This window comes from Caretta caretta, chromosome 1, assembly GCF_965140235.1.
Source record: "Caretta caretta isolate rCarCar2 chromosome 1, rCarCar1.hap1, whole genome shotgun sequence".
Lineage (NCBI taxonomy): Eukaryota > Metazoa > Chordata > Testudines > Cheloniidae > Caretta > Caretta caretta.
Window position 1 is genome coordinate 288,841,441 of NC_134206.1, and position 14,480 is coordinate 288,855,920.

At 38.0% G+C, this 14,480-nt stretch overlaps 1 protein-coding gene across 5 annotated transcripts in view; it reads right to left on the minus strand.

Moving 5' to 3' along the window:
- LOC125630218 (solute carrier family 35 member E3) overlaps positions 1-14,480 on the minus strand; it is a 78,944-nt gene that overhangs the window by 12,593 nt on the left and 51,871 nt on the right. For all 5 annotated transcript variants that reach the window (XM_075124369.1, XM_075124368.1, XM_048835850.2 and 2 more), the window contains 9 exons: positions 14,308-14,392; positions 8,851-8,925; positions 8,271-8,404; positions 7,043-7,092; positions 5,577-5,644; positions 5,326-5,419; positions 2,540-2,697; positions 1,621-1,776; positions 125-202 (listed from right to left, as the gene is read on the minus strand). In XM_075124369.1, the coding sequence (XP_074980470.1) occupies positions 125-202; positions 1,621-1,776; positions 2,540-2,697; positions 5,326-5,419; positions 5,577-5,644; positions 7,043-7,092; positions 8,271-8,404; positions 8,851-8,925; positions 14,308-14,392 (898 nt within the window). The remainder of the gene's footprint in view (positions 1-124; positions 203-1,620; positions 1,777-2,539; positions 2,698-5,325; positions 5,420-5,576; positions 5,645-7,042; positions 7,093-8,270; positions 8,405-8,850; positions 8,926-14,307; positions 14,393-14,480) is intronic.

Consider the following 14,480-nt stretch of genomic DNA (forward strand, 5'->3'; position numbering starts at 1 on the left):
GCAAGAAAAAGCCAGGTTTTATTTTTAAAATCACTGCAATATCCACAGAATTCATATATGTTCCCAGTCCTGGTCTTTCATTTCACAAGACTTGTGATTTTGCATGAACTAAGGATTTACTCACAGCGAGTGAAATTTCAGGATCTTCATCGAATGAATCAGCATCACTCTCTTCAGTCTGATATATCGTCACCTGATATACCTGATGGAAGAAAATATATTTTAACTTCCTTTTACTTGGTTTTCAATTTTAAATGTTTTATTAAAAAACAACCCTGAACAAGTAGTAAAGCACACTTGACAGAATATTTTTGTTTAAACTTTTTATCAGATAGAAAATAGTACTTGCTCAAGTTCTAGATGATGTGGCTACATACTACATGCATTTTCTTGGTGTACCGAATTAAGAGAGGAGCACTACTACTTACGGGTACAGACACTGTAATCAATTACCAGCTCTAAAAACTTTTGTTCTCATTTGGGAACAACCTCTTGGAAGATTTACAATATAGACAGACAACAGTGGGCCTCCCTCAAATGGATAATGTCAATTGTGAACAAAAGCTTTAGCAACACAAGTATTTCACTAGTCAACACAATAAATGCAAGACACTAATTCTAATACACTGCACCATAGAGCTCACTGTTTGTAATTTTTAAGGCTACCTATGTGGCCTCTTAATAATATAAGATAGGAGTGGCCAAACTGTGGCTCATGAGCCGCATGTGGCTCTTTTAATGTTGAAGTGTGGCTCATGGAGCCCCCCACACTCCCACCATTCTCCACCTATCACACTTGGGGAGGGGAGCCTGGGACCTCTGACTTGTAGCAGGGTGGTGGGGTAGGGGCTTCTGCCTAGCAGTGGGGTGTGGGGGCTCTGAGTTTCAGTCCCACAGGGCATGCTTGCCAGGGCTCGGGGCTTCAGCGGGAGCGGGGTTGAAACCCCAAGCCCCGGCAGGCACCTCCCGCAGGACTGAAGCTCCAAGCCCCAGCAGGTGTGTCTTGGTTCTGAAGATTGTCGTATGCAGCTCTGAGGGTCAGTAAGTTTGGCAACCCCTGATATAAGATCTTAAATAGTTTCTAAAAATGTATTCTAAAAATACTTCTATTCACTTTTAACTTTATGCAGATAAATATCCTATTTAATATGTTTTGCCTTTCAAAAATTATGAGGTTTTCTTCCAATAAAGTTCTATATACATATTCCAAGCTAAGACCTTTATCCTGCAAGAAACCATGCATAAGTGGACTCCTGACCCTGCACTGAACCTCAGTGACTTCAACAGCCAGCCAGTGAATTTTACTGGATTAAATTCTATGGCCTATGTTATGGAGGAAGTCAGATTAAATCATTGTAATGGTCCCTTCAGGCCCTATAAATGACCCCAATGGAGCTCTGCCTACATGGAGCTTCTTGCAGAATCATGATTAAATTTGTACAAAGAAAACTCAGTATAAAGAATGGCAGTACATATTTGCCATACAGCACATACAGTCATGAAAGAAGACTATGGAAATGTTTCATATTGGATTCCAACAAAATGCTTCTGCTATAACATTTCAGATTTAGCTGGGGGGGGGAGGGGTGGAGGAGGTGGGGGGATGAGGAATATACATGCCTCATCATCTTCATCTGTGAGCTCTTGTCCTTCTTCATTATGGCTATAATCTTCTGAATAAATGGACTCAACTTCAAACTCAACACTGAACTGGTCTGAAACAGAACTCTGGTCAAACCAATCAGAGTTTTCGCTTAATGAACTGGCATGAAGATCCTGAATAAAAAGGGGAGGGGTGAATATATTTAACTTCATTATTCCATTCTTATGACTCATACTGCTACATGTGTATTTAAACATAACAGTAAAGAGAAACACTGTTTAAATGGCTGTGGGCCAGAGATAAAATAGTCATGTTTTAGCCAAATACCTCATACCACTCAAAATGTTGGGATTTATCCTGCAGTTGCACCACTTAGAAATATATTATTGGACTAATAAAATCTTTAAGAATTATTTTTAAATGAATGAAAAGAATATTGGAACTGGCTCCAAAACTAGTATGTTGAAATATAACACAAGCGAAGTTTGAACTTACATTTGCTAACATTTAAGATATACAGAAAAGCAGGTGATAGCGTGTGTGAATTTAACAAATATTTCACTTCTGTGTACTGAAATTTTATAATACTTACAGCATCTTTTATCAAATCTCAAAATGCTTTAACAAAGGTGTGTAAATATTAACCCACATTTTACAGATAGGAAACTGAGAAGTGTAAATAACTTACTCTAATCACGAAACACACTCTCACTGGGAATACAGATATTCATACACAATTCAGAGGCACCACTTTTCATAATGAAGATTTAAGAAAATTCTATTCTTAAGTTTTGTGATCCAAGCCACATAAAATACAACACTCAGATTCTCTGACATAACTAGAAGCATTATTTGTTTCAAATATTAAGGTGATAATCAAGATGTATGTCTGGGAAATTTGAGAACTCAACATAAATAAAAATACATCTTGCTTACAGGACTTGCAGAGTCTATTGAGTCGCTGCTGTTGCTTCCTTCGCAGCACAGCCCACTTACAACACACCAAGAAAGGCTTTCATCAAATGTGAGCGAAATGCTGTCTGACTTATGCCGTTTTCTTCTTTCACTAGGTTGTTCATCTGAAGAATTTTCTTCTGTGTCAGAGAGAAAAAGCTTATTAATCCAAAAGCATCTACGAAGTCCACGTTACATGCATTTTAGTAGATGTTTAAACTGGATTTTACTTATTCAGAACTTTAATATTAAAATTATTCAGTGTTTTTCAATGGAAAATTAAATAAAGGCACCTGACCTATTTTAAAAAGACAATGAAACACATTCTTGCCATATTCCTAAAAGAAAATGGTGTAAAATGGGCAAAAAGATTGACATTTCAGAGGCTGTTTTTCGCTGACTGCCCCTATAAATGGTCATTTCTCCAGGCAGTAGATACTATGATTAAGGAATCATAAGAACGAACTCCCGGCCACCTCCGGAAATCGGGGATTTTATTTTAGCATAGCATGCAATAATATATTTATTAGTATCAGAATTTCTATTATAAACCCAATTTGCAGGGGGTATAAAAGTCCACACTAAAAATTCCTTCAAGGCTAAAACATGATGTTCAAGGTATCAACTGTGGAAACATTGTTTTAAGCCGAAGAACTAAAAAACACTTGACGTTTTGGACTCTGGTAGCATGAGGGAGGGAGGGAGTAGGGAGACAGCATTTTGGGGATGAATGTATCAAAATTCAACTCCACTGATATTAAGAAAAGGCATTATAAACGAACTTGACGAAGACTTAATAAGCAGCTGCCAAGTCAGTATGTAATAAATGCAGTGGAGTGAAATTCCCTACCAGAATTGGCAAATCGGTTCAATGACCATTCAACAGAGCCTGCTGCCACCCACAGGTGCCTTTCACTCTACTGCCCAATACTTTCTTTGCACTGTAAAAAAAGTTTGAAAAATCCACCCCAGGGCCTCTAAGCCTGGCATCTTTAGTTTTAAAAAAACAACAAGAACAAAACACTTGTACATACTTTGTGACTCCTCTTACTTTCCCTTGATGCTTCTTGGCTCAGTCCCTCTCTTTTCTTTTTTCGCCCTGAGAGCCCCAACCTTCAAACTTAGATGCCCCCAGGCCCAACCGTTGCTCCTGTCCATCGTTGTCCTCATTAAGTTGTCATCTCTCCATGAGGCACTGATAACATGCCAACACACGGTTTCTAAACATTTACAGTGAAATAGTAGCGGCTCCAAAGGAGCCGCTATCATCCCAATGTACGAGCATAGTGGTTTAAGGGGAAGATTTCCTACAAATTAAAAAAACAGTGTACATAAAAACACTATATTAAAAGAATTTTAAGGCTGTAATAAACTGACAAATGGATGCAAAAACAGAGTTAATGATTAAGCTTGCAATAAGCAGGCACGACAGAACACCCGATTACTCTGGGTTGTGTGTAAGTATTACAAGTTATAATCCTTAACTGTGAATTTTCATCCTTTCACCAGTTTGAGTTACAACATTAAAGAGTTCTTTTAATGTAGCGTGAATGGCTTATAAATGCAGTACAGTTTTATGATAGGCTAGGATGACTGCTGCCTAAATACTAGAAAGTCAAGCATATCAGAAATACTTTACATAGATCAAACAACTGAACAAAATATTACTGAACATAGGAAAACAAAATAAATATTGCATGCTATGATTTTATGTGAAAGGTTATTGTTACTCAATTTATCACAACTATGAAGAATCACCAGATAAGTGATAAAATGCAGGTTGGTGTGGAAATTACCAGTGTGTATTACATATAATTGAAAGTTATGAAGTGTCACTACCAAGAGGTTGAAAGTTTAAACATAACTCAAAAAACCCACCCACTCAAAAACACCCACTAATTACAGCTACTAAATATCAGAATCAATACCTCAGATGTTAAAGAATGCATTAACCAATAAATATTAAGTTGCCATGTAGAGGGGAGAGGTAGAGAAGAGAATCAGAGGGCCAATCAGAGGTATTTAGGTGACTAAATACTTTTGAAAATCTGGACCAAGATAACTGGATAAAATAGAGCCTTTCACCCCATGTCACTGGCTTAAATCCAATACAAGTAGGTTACAAACAGCAACCAAAAGTTACAATCTGGTGGCTGTCTGAAGAGTTACCTGACATCAGTTTGATAGTCTCAGTGCAGTGTGTGAAAAGATGTCCACATCACAAAGAAAACACCACTGATACCTTGTTGGTGACATCAGTATAAAGGCAGAGGACTGAAAAGTCATGGAGACTGAGTTACCCTATCACCCTACCGGTAGTCCTTGCAGATCAGGACTGCACCATGCTGGTGAGGTTATTGTATGTATTATCATAGCACCTAGTCATGGACCAGAGCCCCATTGTGCTAGGACAGTGGTTTTCACTATGTCAAAGATTCCCAAAGGGGTCCGTAACTGCAGTTGAAATTTTTTAGGGGTCCATAAATGAAAAAAAAAAAAAAGATTGAAACCACTGTGCCAGGAGACGTACAAACATGTGGGGAAGCCTATATTGCCATTACCCACATTGTATCTATTCTATGGATAAGCAGAGAAGCTCATTCTCCAGGGCTGTCAATCTGGTACCTTTCACAATGGCTAAAAACATGAAAATGTGGACTCCCCCACAAAAGATGACATGAGCCAGTGACATACAAGTTTGCTCTAGGTGTACATACTCTTGAAAGGTATAAAATATTGAAAATCCTGCATTATAAATGTGCACATACCAGATTCACTAAGCATCCTCCTAGAAGAGGTAGTTGGTCTAGCAGTCAAATTTGGGGACGTCTGTTTTTCGTCAACTAACTCTTGCATGGATTCCTGTTTAACAAAAATACCAAGTAAGCATAGTAGTAATGTGGATAGGATGAAATTAATTTTAATCTTTCAACTGCATCCAAATCTCAGTGGTAAAGCAACTGAAGTTGTGAAACTTGAAAGAGTGTATATGTTAGAATGTATCAAGTAGTTAGATCACCTTTAGAACATTGCCTTTTTCAAGTTGGCACCTGGTCTCATTCTCAGATACGTCTGCTTCCATAGACTCTGAAAAAGAAAAAAACATAATGCAATGCATCAGAAAGGAAATATCTGCAGGCTCAAGGAACTACTGTGAAAGTTGTAAAAATATACTGCAAATACTTTGTACATGTTTTAAATCTTAATTCAGAGTATACTTACAAGTATGAAGTGATTCTGTAAATGTTAAGAAAGGTTCAAGGTTTTCTTTGTAACATTACATACACAATTATAAGAAAAAAGAAATGTAACTGTGTTTTGGGATTTCTCACAGAAGAAAAAAATACACTTTTTAGCTAGATATCAACAGAATGATTCTACACTATTTACAAGGGGACACATACAAGATCCACTGGTTTACAAAAGAAGATATCAAGCTCTGCAAGAGATGTTTACAGTCACTAATATACTACTAAGACATAGAAATAATTGTTCTAACTACATTGTCAGAATGGACCCTGAACTACACAATGCAACTAGTTATTTTCACGACAAAAGGTATCCATTTAGAACAAAGTTAAGTATAGTAAGCACGTACCCTCTTTATTTGACCAGATTTTATCTTTGAGATCTTCTCTACTTCTATCCTTCCACTCTGCTGTTCTGGCCAAGATTTTCAAAAATAGGAGCCTAACGTTAAGCCCCAAAGTCCAGATTTAGGCAGGTGCCTGATTTTCAAGTGTTGAGTACCCAACTGTACCCACTGAAGCCAATGGGAGATGTCAGGTGCTCCATACTTTGGAAAATCAAGCAGATTACACATGTATAAATGTAGATTTAAGAGCCTTTAAAAAAAATCACCCCATATTTAACTTTCATTTCACTCATTTCTTAAATTTAAGTTACATCACAGATGCATTATCCTTCCTTCTCTTGCAGATGTGAATAAATTTAATTAGACCATAGTCTATTTTATGAAATTATATATGGATTTATTAAACTCATAAGAACAAAGTATATAGATTTTTTTCCTGCTACTTTTATTGTTTATCATGTAAACTATTACAAGAGAAATGTTAACTCAAATTAGACAGGGTAGTTAAGGATGAACCAATATTCAAATATTTTGTTTTAAAAATACATTTCTTAGTGTGAGTTGAGTATGTAAAGAAAGCAGAATCAAAGTCTGCACATAATGCCTTATCCCGTTTCCATTGAAGCCAATGAAAGTTTTGCCACTGACTTCACTATGAGCAAGTTCAAGCCCATTTTCTGTGCTAGACCCATAACCTTAAACAATTTATTTGTAAAAGATGCAATTCACCTCCAACAGTGCTACAAAAAAGTGATAATAATTACGTCATCTATCAATGAATGCAGTTAACTGAATATCACCAACAAAGTAAGTTAATACAGGTTCAGGACTTTTGCATTAATAAAGATCATTTTCTCCCCCACAAAAAAGGCCTTTCAACACTAACTTACCTTGTTGACTAACTGCTATCAAGTTTCTGGAAATCATTGAGTATACTTTCCTTGAAGGGAGACAAAACAGACATTTCATACATTTAAAAATTATAAATTGGAAGTTCCTATTTACTGTGGTAAATTTAGCCAAAATAGAAGAAAGACCAAGCTGAAAACACTGATTATTTTGTAGTGTCATGATTAGAGATGGTTGAAAAAAGAGGTAAGTGCATTTTATGAAAAATTCAAAAAATGAAAATGCTTCTGTTTTGTTCAAAACTTTTCACAGCATTTTTGGATGTTTTCATTTTATTTTGGTGGGGAAAACACCACCACCACTTTGATTTTGCTTTTTTAAGCTTTCCACTCCTCTTTCACCACCCCATTGTAAAAAGGGAATAGTATAAAAAGTGAAAGTGTTTTCCCCCACCAAAACAAACTTTAAATGCTTTTTTCTAAAAAGTTGGAAAAAATTCCATTTTGAAATTTTCTCAAAAAATGAAAAATTTCAACAAGATCAGGAATTTTCCTCTTAAAGTTTCAATTTTGTCAAAAAGCCATTTCTCACTTAATGAGCAGTTGGACCATCTCTAGTCATGATTCAAAGCATTTTTAATGGAATTTGTACAGTATTATTTCAGGGTTTAATCCAGAGTATAATAGTATAAAATATCTTAAACTTTTAGGGCAGTAGGAAGACCCAGGCCATACATCCTGGCTTTGCAGCAATATAACCTATTTCAGAAGAAAGTCTAGCCTGCTGCAAAGGGAAATCTTCAACCACTGTCACTCTGCACTGATGAGTGGCATAGCTGCCTCGAGAAAAACAAAAGAGTATGCCTCTTCTCTGCAACCCCCTTTACTGGGCTTGGTCTCCCATGCACAAGGAGTTCATAATGGGAAGGGGACAGACTTAAGTGCTTGTGTAATGTCGAAATTATGTTGCTGTTACCTCAAGGGGTAAAGAGAAGAATCTCTCTTTAAAGCAGACAAAAGCCCATAAGGTCACTGAACCTCAGAAGTTTGTGTTGCTTCTGAGGTCTGGCAGTTATAGATATAAATGCAGGCTGAATCGGGCCTCCCTCTAAAAAACTAGATACTTGGCCAGTGGGAATACAATTATGACAATTCCATCTGTCAAGACTTATGCAAATAAAATATGCAACAAATTGCAAACCAACACACACTTTAGGTGTGTTACATACATTTCATACTGATCTCTCTCTCAAAGAATATGAAATGTTACCTGTGTTCTTTTACAGAAAAGCTTGGTACCCCAAATAGATCTCCAAGAAGATCATCTGCACAGTGGACAATATGCTGCTGTTTTTCATCATATAATTGTTTAGACATAATATATTGGCCAAGATAGAATATTACCTACAATGCAAGACAAATATAGCTATACTAAATATATTTATAACTTTGAAGTATAAAACCAATATAAAATAACCTATTTCAAACCCCCTAAAGAGTCTATTCTCCTTTCAATTACCACCTGCAACTCCATATTAATATTAACAGTTATAAATAAATACTACTTTACATAGCAGTTTTCATCTGCAGTTCTCAAAGCTATATACTCCATTTTACAGACAAGAGAAACTGTGGTATAGATGTTAAGTGACTCGATCGAGGTCATAAAGCAGGACTGTGGCAGAGCCAGGAACAGAACCATCTCCCAGCTTCCAAATTGATGCCCTATCCAGTAAACCACATTATTTTTCTTTCATTATGGGATCACTAATAAGTATGGTAAAATTGTAAGTGTGACACTTCTATTTATTGCTATCCATCATTGTTAATGAGAAGTTCTGATAATTTACCTCCTTCATTGTAAAAGTGTCTTTTTGGGCACCAGCACAGTTTAACAACTTCAACAATAGTGGCTTCGGTTTAACCTGAAAGGGGAAAAAAAAGCAAACAACATATTTAATTTTTATAGTGCATGTCCTCCCCAAAGAGTCCAAAGCTCCATAGATTACTTTTGTATTACTCCCACAAAAACTATGTTAAAAGAGTGTTATTTACATTGAAAAGTCAAGCACCTCAAAGTTAGGACATGGCAGATTTTTGGTTCCCTGTGCAACCTTAATTTTGTCATTTCCCCCCAGTGCATTTACTGTTCACATCAAATGAAACAGGGGTTCTGTGAAAATCTGTGTGTCATCACATAATTAAAGACTGTGCCAAAATACATATGTACATGGAGGCTAAAGTAAGGTTGCACAGGCAACAACAGTCTTTGCAACCTAAATAAGATTCATTTACATACTTACGTAATTGCCTAGGTTTTTCTTTTTCAGAAAAAGAAAACAAACCCTATTACACGCAACTATAATAACCCTCCCTCCCCCAAATCATACACCACCACTTGGATGTGAACCCTGAACTTTCAGCAGTGTAGCACAGACTGCTCTCTCTTGAACTACAAGACTTACTACATTAGCTGGTAAGTAGAAGGTTGGTATCTGAAGGGGGAACCCAACCTAGCTCTCTCGCACCACTAGGAGGTGTGGCAGCTCCTACCCCATATGGTGCTCTCAAAGTTAATTATATGGCTCATTAGAGCTATTTGCTGGGTTTGGGCGTAAGCCCCTGTGTCTCTCTCCCCACATCATCTTGTGCTACAGCAGCTCTAACAGTTCTTAAATGTTCCAAATATAGAGTGCAATGCTGCTGTTGCTGGTTCAGCAGCAGCATGAACCTGGTCCTAACATGTTCATGTTTAGTTATTTCAGCATCGAGACAAAATATTTCTGAAGAACAAGTGAGATAAGGGAAATGGCTTTTTTCAAAAACGTATCTCTCAGCAAAACCTGACCGGAATGCCATGGGACAAAACAGACAGCTCTTTGGCCAAAGGACTTTCCTTCTGCCATATTTCAAAGGTTTGATGCAAACTATGAAGCAGTTAGAGCTTTCTAAAAACAAAAGGGCCACAAGAATTTTTTATATGGAAAGGGTTAGGCAACCTAATTACTGGCTCAACCCAACAATACAAACATATCACTGAAATTCAACAGATGGATATATAACAAAAAAGGAACAAACTCCATCAAATCGAGTATAATGAGGGAGGCCAAAGAAGAATTTGAAGAGCAACTAGTAAAAGACAAAAACTAACAGCAAATTTTTTAAAGCACATCAGAAGCAGGAAGTCTGCCAAAGAATCAGTGGGGCCACTAGAGATTGATGTGCTAAAGGAGCACTCAATGAAAACAAGGCCACTGCACTGGTCTTCACTGCAGAGGATATGGGGGAGATTCTCATCCCTTAGCCATTCTTTTTAGGTAACAAATCTGAGGAACCATCCCAGATTGATGTGTCAGTAAAGATGGTTTTGGAACCACCTTTAAAAAAAAAAAAAAAAAAAAAAGCCTTGAGGCATTGCTGAAAATTACAGGCTGGTAAGCCTAACATCAGTACCAGGAAAACTGGCTAAAACTGTGTGCCTGATAATTGTGTTCTTTACTATAGATCAAGGGTAGTCTATTTTTTGTCAAGGTCCAAATATCTTGGTCAGGTATAGGCAAAGTCCAGACTCCAGAGAAAATAATAAAATACAGTACAGTAACAATAATTCTAAGTAAATAAGATTTTGGGGTCCATTCAAAAGCGTCTGGCAGTCCGGATTTGGCCCATGGTCCGCCTATTGACTACCCCTGCTATCTATGAACACGATGCGTTGGGAAATAGTCAACATGACTTTTGTAAAGGGAAATCATGCAGAATCCAATCTAGTAAAATTATTTGAAGGTGTCAACAAATATGTGGACAAGGGTTATCCAGTAGATATGCCTGGACTTTCAGAAGGCTTTAACAAGGTCTCTCACCAAAAGGCTCTTAAGCAAACTAAGCAGTCATGGGATAAAAGGGAAGGTCCTCTCATAGATCAGTATTAAAATACAGGAAACAAAGGGTAGAAATAAGTGATCAGTTTTCAAAATGGAAAGAGGTAAATAGCAGGGTCCCTCAAGGATCTGTACTGGGAGCAGTGCTGTTCAATATATTCATAAATGATCTAGAAAAAGGCATAAACAGTGAGTGGCAAAGTCTGTAGACAATATAAAAATACTCAAGATTGTTAAGTCCAAAGCTGACTGTGAAGAGTTAGAAATGGATCTCAAAACTGGGTGACTGGGCAACAAAATGGCAGATGAAATCCAATCACAGAATTGTAGGACTGGAAGGGACCTCAAGAGGCCTTCTAGTCTAGTCCCCTGCACTTCTGGTAGGAATAATTATTATCTAGACCATTCCCGATAGTTGTTTGTCTAACCTGCTCTTAGAGATCTCCAGTGATGGAGATTGCACAACCTCCCTACTAATTTTATTCCAATGCTTAACTATCCTGACAAAGTTTTTCCTAATGTCCAACCTAACCCACCCTTGCTGCAATTTAAGCCCACTGCTTCTTGTTCTATCCTCAGAGAGTAAAGAGAATAATTTTTCTCCTTCCCTCTTGTAACAACCGTTTATGTACTTGAAAACTTATGTCCCCTTCTCAGTCTTCTCTGCTCCAGACTAAACACTCAGAGGTCATGTTTTTTAGACCTTTAATCATTTTTGCTGCTCTTCGCTAGACTTTCTCCAATTTGTCTACATCTTTTCTGAAATGCGGAATCCAGAACTAGACATAACACTCCAGCTGAGGCCACAGAGGAGAGCAGAAGAATTACTTCTCGTGTCTTCCTTACAACACTTCTGGCTAATACATCCCAGAATGTTTGCTTTTTTTTGCCATAGTGTTACACTATTGACTCATATTTAGCTTGTGATAAATATAACATTGATAAATGCAAAGTAATGCACACTAGAAAAAATAATTCCAACCATACATACAAAATGATGGAGTCTAAATTAGTTGTTACCACTCAAGAAAGATCTTGGAGTCATTGCAGATAGTTCTCTGAAAATATCCATTCAAAGTGCAGCAGCAGTCAAAAAAGCTAGCAGTATGTTGGGAACCATTAGGAAAGGGGTAAATAATAAGACGGCATAAAACAGCTTCCGTATGAGGAGAGATTAAATAGACAGACTGTTCATCTTAGAAAAGAGATGACTTCAAGAGAATATGACAGAGGACTATAAAATCAGAATGGTGTGGAGAAAGTGAATAAGGAAGTATTATTTACCCCTTCACATAACAAAACTAGGGATCACCCAATGAAATTAGTAGGCAGCAGGTTTAAAACAAAACACAAGGATGTACTTCTTCACACAATGCACAGTCAACCTGTGGAACTCAGTGCCAGAAGATGTTAAGAAAGCCCAATGTATAAGTGGGTTCAAAAAAGTATTAGATAAGTTCATTAATGGCTATTAGCCAAGATGGTCAGGGATGCAACCCCATGCTGCAGGTGTCCCTAAACTTTGACTGCCAGAAGCTGGGACTGGACAACAGGGGACGGATGGATCACTCTAATTGCCCTGTATCATTCATTCCCTCTGAAGCATCCGGCATCAGCTATTGTCAGAAGACAGGATTCTGGGCTAGGCGGACCATTGGTCTGACCCATTATAGCTATTCGTATGATTTTACGACAGATTCATAAAGGGAATGAACATCTCACTGAAATAGAGAGAATGTACCATAAGCAGACAGAACTTAGAGCTAGTCTACACTGGCAGTGCTTTAACATGACTTATGTACTTGCAGCAGAGGGCTGGGAAAGAGCTCTCACAACGCTCTTAAAAAAAAAAAAAAAAACCACACCCCACCTCATGAGGGGTGTAGCTCCCAGCACTGGTGCACTGTCTATACTGGAGCTTCTCAATGCTGAAACTTGCTACGCTCAGGAGGGTGTTTTTTCACACCCCGGAAAAAGAAAGTTGCAGCGTTGTAAATTGCCAGTGTATTACTTAAGCTCTTAATTATTTAAGATCTGATCCTGCAACTGGATAGGTGTGGGAGGAAGCTTGTGCCCACAAGGAGCACTGCTGACTCTATACAAACACAAGGGCCCACCCAGGCATTGTAGATGGATTGCAGATCAAGGCCTTACAATCACTCCCTTGATTTCCATGACAAAACCCTCCAACTTTTAAGGTATTTTGATTTTAAATAAATCAGTGTATTTTTCCATCCTAAGCTGCATGGTATTCTTTCATGAACATCTGTCTTTTTTCATGTTTTCCTACCTTTCTAGCCTTTTAAACTATTAGTAACTACTTAACTTTTCTAACAAAGTAAATTCACTTGGAATAGCATGCCATAACTTTTTAAATAACTTAAGTCACACCTGATGTGAAAGAAACCATAGGATAGTGACTAACGCCATTGCTGCAGCTCTGGTACAGTACTCAGACAGAAGCGTGACACACTTAATGAATCACCATACCCCATGGCTTTTCATTATAAGGTCTATTTTGCTTTTAAGTTTTGCTTTTAAGTTCTGATGCAGCACAAGATGGTATTGTGACATATTGAAAACCCACAGTTAAATGAAAACAAAGAGGAGTCCTTGTGGCACTTCAAGTTTATTTGTATTTGGCCAAATAAATTTGTTAGTCTCTGAGGTGCGACAAGGACTCCTCGTTATTTTTGCCGATACACATTAACACAGCTTTCAGAGTAGCAGTCTTAGTCTGTATTCACAAAAAGAAAAGTAGTACTTGTGGCACCTTACAGACTAACAAATTTATTTAAGCATAACCTGTCGTGAGCTACAGCTCACTTCATTGGATGCATTCAGTGGAAAATACAGTGAGAAGATTTATATACATAGAGAACATGAAACAATGGGTAAACAATATCTGAAACCTGTCACCATACAGTTAAATGGAATCAGTAAAATTCAGACTCTCAGAAACAATACAAACACCATGTAGTGCTAGAAGATACACCTTTCCCAACGCTCTAATTGGATTCTGTCAAGATTTCCATTGTAAATGCTATTTTTATGGGTTTTATATTCTGAACGGACCTAGTAACCTGTTTGGGGCTCAAACTTGGCATTAAAATCAAACACCTGTTAAAAACATTTCTTTTAGAACACATTTAAATACAACAAAATCCCTGAAACATGAAGTTTAGGTAGCTGTATCATCCTTCACTCCAACCGTGAAAGCTGATTTACTCCACAACTGGGCGATTAAAGAGAACCCACCTTCACTTCCCTGGCTTTAATCCAATATTAACATCTATTTCCTAGCATTGATGTAGGAGCAGTCAGCATCCACACCCTCAACACCTGTCTACCAACAGGTCCATTGGCACCAAGCCCCGCAGCCAGCAGGAAAACCTCCGTGTCTGAGAGCCAGGGGCCAGGGCTACTCACCAGCGCCTCTTGCTCGGCGTGGGGAATGGAAGAGGCGCCGAGGCGGTCGTCCGACCCCGCTGACATCTTGGTGTTGCACATTTGCCTGAAATGAAGACAGCCGGTGTTAGCAGCTTGCCCGGCAGCGGGCGAAGCGGGGAGTCCGCACGGAGGAGCGCAGCCATGCCCCGCAA